At 52.6% G+C, this 9,507-nt stretch overlaps 2 protein-coding genes across 2 annotated transcripts; one reads left to right on the top strand and one right to left on the bottom strand.

Moving 5' to 3' along the window:
- Positions 1-707: 707 nt before the first annotated feature.
- On the bottom strand, positions 708-4,317 carry TGAM01_v209984 (hypothetical protein; the record flags this gene model as incomplete). The annotated part of the gene is made up of 4 exons (XM_024550687.1): positions 708-1,351; positions 1,427-1,779; positions 2,216-2,450; positions 4,116-4,317. 4 exons carry the CDS (start codon positions 4,315-4,317, stop codon positions 708-710), a joined length of 1,434 nt encoding a protein of 477 aa, XP_024404563.1.
- A 1,679-nt stretch (positions 4,318-5,996) lies between these two features.
- On the top strand, positions 5,997-9,437 carry TGAM01_v209983 (hypothetical protein; the record flags this gene model as incomplete). Its single annotated transcript, XM_018810897.1, has 3 exons — positions 5,997-6,029; positions 6,102-6,416; positions 6,498-9,437. The coding sequence occupies 3 exons, from the start codon at positions 5,997-5,999 to the stop codon at positions 9,435-9,437; spliced, it is 3,288 nt and encodes a 1,095-aa protein (XP_018655885.1).
- Between the last annotated feature and the right edge of the window lie 70 nt (positions 9,438-9,507).

Here is a 9,507-nt window from a genome sequence, read left to right as displayed (position 1 = left end):
TTGTGCAGCGCTATCTCTTTTTGCAGCGATCCCGCGTTGGCCGCTTGTCTCAGCCCGGAGCATCTTGCTCTTCGCTTTGGGGTGTCATAGAACTGCGCTCTTGTATACATACCTGTACTGTTTCAGTTGGGACAGACAGAAGTCGTCGTCATCCATCGCTGTACCTCTCTACACGCTCGACGTCTCTAACTACTGCACTTAGTAATACGATTAGCAGCATCAAGCAGGACGGCATACAGCGGGGCTGAGCAATAGCTCCCTGACGCTATCAATTCTCACAAAACTGCCTAGGGCCACTTGTGGAGCCTCCCCCATGTTAGTGGCGCTTTTCAGCTGGGCAATCTCATCTTACTTGGACGCGCTTGGAAGCTGCTCGCAACGCGACATGGCAGATTGGACGGACGCAATTTCACGGTACATGCGGGATTAATCACACACAATTCACTCGGCACAACACCAAAAGATTTATACGAAATCCATCTTAATTACAGTGCAACACATAGGGTAGATCCTATCTACTGGGCACTCTGCCTCGTATCCAAAGTACATCCCAACCCAATCCAAGTAAAAGTAGCAAAGCCAACAACACCCTCTCACTTTCCAAGCCCATGGGGGTATTTTTCACATTATTCAGACCAGAAAGCGAGCCTGGAATATCCACAGGATGGATAGAACAGCCTTCCTGTCAGAGACAAGAGATGGCGTTCTTACAAGCGGGAGCCGTGGATGACTCTCATCTCAACAGCGAGCTCACGGCCGCCATCGTTGAGAACGAGGACACGGACGCTGCCGCGGCCAGACTCGAAAGCCTGCTGGAGACGAGACCACAGGTTGGACTGGTCAATGACGGTCAGGCCCTGCTTGACATCACCAGTCTCGGTCATGGCGGTGACGTAGCCGTCAGCCATGTCGAGGACACGGTACTGCTTGAAGACGGGGCCGAGCATGGTCTGGACAACAACGCTGGGGGCAGGGTTGGCAATGAAGGAAGACTCCTCGTGCAGCTGCTTGGTGAAGAGGTCAACACCGAGGTAGCGGTACTGGCCAGTGGCAGACGAGGTCGAGATGCGGATGACCTGGCAAGGACGGCCCTGCAGCATCAAGAAGTCACCCAGGCGGATGTGGTGGCAAGGGATGGAGACAGTGTTGGGCTGCTGCTCGGTGGCAGGGGCGGCTGCACGGTGAGGCGTGTTAGCATCGTGGTGGACATCAACAATATCAATTTGCTCTGTGACAGTAGTGGTGTTATTATTTTTGTTGTTGTTGTGATGGTGATGGTGGTGGTGATGGTGATGGGGGAGGAGCTTGTCCACAGCCTTGGCTACGCCTTGGCGGATAGAGTGGTGGTGGCCTACCGGCGACACGCGTTAGCGTACGCTTGCACGCGCCTGGCAGACAACAGAAAGAAAAGTTAGTTGGAGCTTACCCTCATCATCGTAGTAACCCATCTTGGCTGATTGTTCAACGGGAGAAGACTCGCGAATTTCTTCTGTGATCTTGATTTCCTCACGGAAGTTGGGACGAGAGACAGTGGTACGTTCTTCAACGGTGAACTCGGTACCCTTGGGCTTCTCGGAGTGGTGGTGGGAGTGGTGGTGAGAGTGTCGAGGCTTGCGAACTTGAACTAGTTCAAGACCGGTAGAGCTTTGGGGTTGAGGTTGAGGACGGAAACGTTCTCGGTATTCACGCTCGGCAGCGTCAATGGGGTTTGAGTGGCGGCGAGAAGAGTCAACCTTGACCTGAGTCTCAGTGTAGTCGCGAGGAGGAGGTGGAATAGATCTAAAAGTACTCGAGTTAGTTGGAGGGATTCCCTTTTGTGCTTGAGCTTCCTTGGCCTTGGTCTCTGGGCCAACACTTGTGGGCCGGGACTAGACCCCCTGAGCCGGGATAAAATAGCATGGCTGGGAACCCTAGCTGAACCTCACCCCCGGCTGTCAGCTCCCCCATAGTGAGCTCCGCCGCCCTCCGTGCTCAATTCGCATCTCCACTCCCAATTGACGCGTTCTAGAAGCCGCGGCAAAACGAGACTGTAAGAATACGAAGAGCAATTTCAGCGCTGCCGGTGGCAGGCGGGTTCCCTCTCCCCACGGCTATTTCTCCTGTCCCCCCTTCCCTCGCCTCCCTCACTTCCAATGGCTCACACGCAAATGAGGCCTGGGAGAGACAGAGGGCAGAGGGGCGTGAGAAAACAGATAAGAAAATGATGGCAACTTACTTGAACTCTTCCTTTACGAAGCGTTCAGAGTGGCGTGAACCGGGACGGCGGTGGCGTTCTTCCTCGCGCGTAATACGGATCTCTTCTTCGACGCGGTGTTCACCACGGTGAGGAACTAGATCGGCACTTGGGGGGAGAGAAGAGAATTGACCCTCCCGTCCGGCTGGCTTGTGTTGAGGGAGGGTGATTTGAACCTCCTCGTGGGTTGTGGTTTGAGTTTGAGGTTGAGGGCGGCCTGCTTCGTTGTCCTTGTAAGTGGACGGGAAGATGCTAAAAGGCACGGGGACTCGAGCTTCAAAATCCAGGTTGGCGGCTTGCGCTGGCGCGAGAGAATCTTCTCATACAACCTTCCGTAGTAGCACGAAAGGAAGATAAGAAGGATCTCAAGCTTCTGTTCCTGGAAACAAAAGTTCGAAAAGGGAAGAAAAGAGAGAGGGATATGATACCTCTGAGAGTCTTTTCTTTTCAATTGTCCTTGCTTCTTGGCTGGAGATTCAGATAATTGGAGGAAAGGAATGGCGGATCAGAACCAACGTCGCTCGAAGGGCCTTTTTGAAGTCGGGGGGCACGCCTGCGATTGTGGGCGTGCTCGTTGTGTTGCGTTGCCAAGGAGGGTAAGCCTATCGGCCCTCCATGTTTACCTGCCACCAAGTCTGGGCATGTTATTGTTTATTCCCATCACAACAGGATTAGTCCTGTCGTATCCTGACCTCTCGTCTCCGCCTTCAACTCCACATTCAGCCAACTTCATCCAACTCCCCTGCAAGCCCAACGAGCTCAGCAGGCATCTCGTCCACTGGCCTCTCGAGGCTGCGTCTCAGGCGTACTAGAGTCTCCAGTCGCCAGTGGACTCGTCGGATATGATGCTGCAACCCAGCGGTAAGCGTGATGGGGCCCCAAAGGCAACCAAGAGCTCCCCAGCCACCTTGCTTTCCTTGATTCCCTTGCGTCCCCCTGAATCGGCCGCTGATTGACCAGTCAGGCTCGGCGATTGATGTTCATGGCTACTGTGTCACTAGTGGTAGCAAGCAATATACCGGTAATGTAATCTGGTAGCAGCAGCAGTAGCGGTACTCCGTAGGAGTGGTAGCTCCCCCCATAGCGTGGTCAGCTACAAGGACGGCCCATTTTTAAGCGTGAGTGTGTGCCTCTGCTCTGTTGCTTTTCGGGGCAGCCTTTGGCGCGCGACTGGTTCCTGGCCTAAATGGCCTTCCTTATTCTCCCAATAGCCCCAGATCCAGCCTCACCGGCTTACTCGTACCGAGCACGTTGCGAGACACACAGAGAGAGGGAGAGAAGCTAGGAGCAGCGGTGGTACACGTAGCCCGTTCTATGCTTGCTGAGCAGCAACTCGTACCCGGGAGTAGCTTGAGCCGTTACTGGTACTGCTACCTGCTGCTCGTACGTCGTACAGTACTGGTAATCGACAGACATGGCGCCACCGGAAAAGCCTTTTGGCTTATCATGGAGGGCAGGCTGCGTCCGAGCTGATGCTGCATCTCGCCCATCGCCTATTCCTGCGACGCCCACGCCGGCTGTACTATGAGGACTGTGAAGCGCCCACTTTTGTGATGCACATGCCGTCTTAGCTGCAGCAGCGCAATGAAAACAGAGATGGCTGGGGCTCAGTCTTCGCGCTCTGGGCTATTGCTCGCCGGACAAGGCGATCGTCGCTCTCTGAGAGCTGCGTGGACTGGCCAGCCATTGGCCAGCCTGGGCGAGCCGCCCGCCTGAGACCACTCTGTACGGTTCGCTGCACGTAAAGGCGCTCCCTCCCTGCCGCCCGTCCTGATATCGTGTAATGCCGCCATTGGGCTGGCGCTGTTTCGGTGCTAATGCAGCAGGATAATTGCAGAATGGTAGCGGCGTGGTGCGAGCGCTGCAATCGACGCTGTAGTACCCGATATTTCGTGGCTGGGTGCTGGGAAGAAGCCAGACCTCGTCGGATCGCTCCAGCCAAGAGGGGCCATGGCTGCTAGCACCGAGCTCAGATTGAGATGGCTGGTCGCTAGTCGTCCAGTCGCGGGCCAGGCCACGGTCCGCTTTTCGGGCAGCTCATTTCCCTCGCAGTTGGCCACGACGGCGCCCGGTTCCCAATCCATGGCAGATCTGTGTCTTTAAGCTCCCTCTGTCAAGCCGGCCCTGGACAATTGTCCTGAACATCCGCATGGATCTGGTGGACATCGGCGTCTCGTGCATACCCAGAATGCTGGGGACCTTGATTGCCTCCCGCCTCATCTCCACCTCACTCATCTCGGTTGCTGTGACGATTGAGCATCGCCATCGCCAATGTCTTCTTCTTGGAGGGGGAAACAAGGATATGCCGCTTGTGTTTCAATATTAGACATCCAACAAGGTGGCAGGGAAGAGGTCCGTGCTGGCTGCCTGCTACACCACGACGCGTCGAATCGCGATGATTTGGGGGGTGGACCGAGGATGAAGCTGAATTGCGCGTTCGATTGGATCACTCAGGTTGGACGCGGCGGGGCCAATCGCAGCCGCATGTGCCTCGGTCGAATGGCTTCAGCTGCTGATTTCCCCAGAAGTTTGTCCGAGAACTGAAGCCTTGTTGATCGCATTGGAGCACCCGTCAATCCAACTAACACCTCCCGGCCGCGTGGCCTAATGGCTAAGGCGCTAGATTTCGGTTCATCATCATCTCTAGAGATTCCAGGTTCGACTCCTGGCGTGGTCGATTTTTTGCGCTTTGCGCCAGCTTTTTGCGATCGTGTTGGTCAATGAGGCCGTCGCGTTATTGTCTGTGGTGACAAGAGGGGCTGCGGATGCTGTAGGGAGTGACGACAACAGCTGGCAGCTGGCACAAGGAATGCTCGTGCCGCCAATAACCCTAGGCGCCCTTTTTTGACTGTTATGTCCACGTTAGGTAATGCGCAGCGTCCGTCACTCGTATCAGAATGATGAGCGTCTCACCCTTTTGCAGGCTAATTTCTCTGCTGCAGGCTTTATTAGTAAATACGACTTGCTCGCTCGTAAGCCAGGATTCGCACCAACTTCTGCAACTGGCAGGGCAATCAATTAGTGCTTGCTTCCAAACCCTGCTGTCAGATTTCATCCAGCTTTATTTGCACGTGCTCAGCTTGCAATTGCCGGCGGAGTTGAGCGTATGTACTGAGTAGAGGCTGCATGGTCCTACCTAACCTATACCAATTGATAAGAAAAGTTACCCAGCACCCCAACTGTAGCTCTACAAAATGCTCGTAGTCAATCCGCATGTAGATATTCCCTGGTATAAGGTATATATATACATTTAAACTTAGCGATAGCAGCTGGCATAGTAGCAGCGGTCGCATGGAGTAATAGCAGTAGTAGCAGTGATACCTATAGCAACATTAGTAGCAGTACCCAGCAATAGCCCAGGCGGCTATATCTAGGGTGCTGGATAACTTTTCTCATCCTAGTGCGTGCAGCAGCTGTTAAAATATGAACACCCACCCAATAGATGCCATGTATGATGTTAATTGGACCCTCCTTTTTTGAAATCGCCAATCGTGGGTTTGCCTCAGAATCCCAGTGACAGCGACCAGGGTATTCTGCGCAGCCTTATAGCATACAGTAGGCTACATGGCTCCGGCTCGATCTTTATGCGATGCCCCGATAATGCCCATGCTTACGTCATTACAGCTTGAGAGCTTGCCCCGCGGCCAACCAAATGCGTGCCCCACGGCAACAGATAGAGTTTCGCATCAAGCTTGCTATACACACATACAATTCTCGCTTTCTACAGATACAGGGTTGAGCCTGCGCAAACACAAATGCCAGGATGAAGCAGAGATTCTCGTCATTGGATGTCAAGGTACTTTGCTGTTTCCCCTTCAAGTAAGTTTGTTTCTGAAACTGCCCGCTAACTGCCCTTCTCTTGCTCTAGGTCATTGCGCACGAGCTCCAGGCGAGCCTCGTGACTCTACGACTCGCAAACGTCTACGACCTGTCCTCCAAGATTCTGCTCCTCAAATTCGCCAAGCCTGATAACAAGCAGCAATTGCTGATAGAAAATGGATTTCGCTGCCATTTGACCGACTTTGCCCGAACGACTGCCGCCGCTCCATCTGCCTTTGTAGCTCGGCTTCGCAAATATCTCAAGACCAGACGGCTGACGGCAGTTACACAAGTGGGAACCGACAGGATCCTCGAATTCCAGTTTAGCGATGGCCAATATCGAATGTTTTTGGAGTTTTTTGCGGTATGTAAAGAGACTGGAAAGCTGCGGCATCCTCTTCTTCAAAATGTAACATTAAATGGCCCGAGGCTAACACTAGAATAGAGCGGAAACATTATTCTTACCGATGCGGATCTAAAAATCTTGGCGATTTCTCGCAATGTTGGCGAGGGAGAGGGGCAAGAAGCACAGCAGGTTGGACTGCAGTATTCTCTCGAGAATAGGCAGAACTATGGCGGTATTCCTGCCTTGACAAAAGAAAGGATAAGGGATGCTCTCAAATCTGCCGCAGAGAAGGCTGAAGCAAACGCAGGGGCCAATACTTTTTCAGGAAAGAAACCCAAAGGTAAATCTGGTGGTGATTTGCGGAAGGCCTTGGCAGTTTCCATCACAGAGCTACCTCCTACTTTGGTCGAGAATATTCTGCAAGCGAATAGCTTTGATGTCACGGCTAAACTTGCTGATGTGCTTGATAATGAGCCATTGCTGGATGCACTGCTAAAACATCTGTCTGAGGCTCGTGACATCGTCGAGAACATCACCGCATCTGACACCTGCACGGGATACATCTTCGCCAAGAAAAAGGCGACCTCCTCCAGCGAACCAGTCGAGGCGAACGCGTCTCAAAAGCGCGAAGGGCTACTCTACGACGATTTCCATCCATTTGTTCCACACAAGTTCAAGAAAGACTCGTCATTTGAGATACTTGAATTTGAAGGCTACAACAGAACAGTTGACGAGTTTTTCTCATCCTTGGAAGGCCAAAAGTTAGAATCTCGACTCACTGGAAGAGAAGAAGCCGCCAAGAAGAAACTTGAAGATGCTAGGCATGAACAGGGCAAGAGGATCCAAGGTCTACAAGACGCTCAGGCGATGAATCTCCGCAAAGCAGCTGCTATCGAAGCAAATGTGGAGCGCGTGCAGGAGGCCATGGACGCGGTAAATGGCCTTGTTGCCCAGGGCATGGATTGGATAGACATCGGGAAGCTTATTGAGCGAGAGAAGAAGCGACAGAACCCCGTTGCCGAAACTATCCATCTTCCCCTCAAATTGTCCGAGAACACAATTACTCTCCTTCTTGCAGAGGAAGAGTTTGATGAGGACGAAGATGAAGCAGAAGAAGCCAACCCATACGAAACTGACGAGAGCGACTCGGACGAGGGTACGAGTGAAGCTGCTTCAACGAAAGATACGAAACCCGCGAAGCTTCTAACAGTTGACATTGTCCTCAACGTTAGCCCCTGGAGCAATGCTAGAGAGTATTATGAACAGCGAAGATCAGCTGCCATCAAAGAAGAAAAGACTCAGCAGCAGGCAACCAAGGCCTTGAAGAGTACGGAGCACAAGATTGCTGAAGATCTGAAAAAAGGTCTGAAGCAGGAAAAAGCTCTTCTTCAGCCAATTCGCAAGCAATTGTGGTTTGAAAAATTTCTGTGGTTCATATCCTCTGATGGGTATCTCGTCCTCGGAGGGAAAGACCCGCAACAAAGCGAAATACTCTACAGGAGATATCTGCGGAAAGGTGACATTTACTGTCATGCCGATATACGTGGCGCGGCAAATATTGTGATTAAGAATAACCCAAACACGCCAGACGCCCCTATTCCTCCAGCGACTCTGTCTCAAGCAGGGTCACTGTCGGTCTGCTCTTCGGAGGCTTGGGATTCCAAAGCGGGCATGGGTGCTTGGTGGGTCAACGCAGATCAAGTATCCAAATCGGCTTCAACAGGAGAAATTATGCCTGCTGGAAACTTTATTATTCAGGGGAAGAAGAATTATCTGCCTCCAACTCAACTCCTGCTCGGTTTAGGATTTGTATTCAGAATTAGTGAGCAGAGCAAAGGCTCGCATTTGAAGCACCGAGTACAAGACGAAAGCTCATCAACAGCGGCAGAAGGGGCAACTGCTGGCGACGATGAATTGGAAAACGAGGAGGAAATTAATGAATCAGATATTTCGGACGACGAGTTTTCTGAAAACCCATCTGGTCATGAGAAACGAGCAAATCCTCTTCAAGGCTCTGGAAATGAAGATGAGACCATAGATGATACGGCTGACAAGCTGTCAACAGTGGATATCGGGGATCAGTCTGCCAACGATGAAGCTGATCCCTCATCTGCGCAGGCCACTGAAGACAAGCCATCAGAGGGAGAAGATGACGCAGACGCAAACGCAGACGCAAACGCAGACGCAGACGCAGACGAAGAGGAGCATGGCAGTGAGGGAGACGAGGTAGCACCTTCTGAACCTGCCACCGAAGTGTCTGAGGCGCCCAGTAAAATCTCCTCACATTCAACAAAAACCTCAGAGACAACCAAGAAAGGAGGCCAGAAACGTGGACAAAAAGGAAAAGCGAGAAAGATTGCCCAGAAATACAAAGATCAGGATGAGGAGGATCGCATTACAGCAGAAGCCTTGATTGGAGCCACGGTGGGACGACAGCGGGCCGAAGCAGAGGCGGCCGCTAAAGCCCAGCGGCAGGTCGAAATGGAAGCCATGAAGGAGCGTCGACGTGCCCAACATGAGCGGAAGCAAAAGGAAGTCGCGGAACAGGAAGAAATCCGCCGTGCTATGATGAATGAAGGCCTCGACTTACTGGAGCCTGATGAGGCTGAGAAGGCGACTAACTTGGACACCTTGGTTGGCACGCCGCTGGCGGGAGATGAGATTATTGAGGTCATCCCCGTCTGTGCGCCGTGGAACGCCCTGGTTCGGTTCAAATACAAGGTTAAGATGCAGCCGGGCTCTGTGAAGAAGGGCAAGGCGGTCAAGGAAGTGCTGGAGCGTCTCAAGACCGACTCTGCCAGAAAAGGCGTCATTGACGAGGCCGGACGAGACAAGGAGAAGATGTGGCCGAGAGAGATTGAGCTCATCAAGGCCCTTAAGCCGGAGGAGATTGTCAACACCATATCGGTCAGCAAGGTGAGAGTCATGTTGGCCGGCGCGAGTGGAGGGGACAAGGGGTCTTCTAGCGGCGGGAAAGGCAAAGGCGGGGGTAAAAGTCAAGGAAAGGGAGGAAGGGGAGGCAAGGGCTCAAAGAAATAGCCTGTGTATATCTTGACTAGAGGCTTGGATTTGATAACCGTATAGATAGATATGTACCAATAAAAGACGA

Source organism: Trichoderma gamsii, assembly GCF_001481775.2.
Source record: "Trichoderma gamsii strain T6085 chromosome Unknown Scaffold_54.2, whole genome shotgun sequence".
Taxonomy (NCBI): domain Eukaryota; kingdom Fungi; phylum Ascomycota; class Sordariomycetes; order Hypocreales; family Hypocreaceae; genus Trichoderma; species Trichoderma gamsii.
This window is presented reverse-complemented; position numbering and strand designations above follow the sequence as displayed.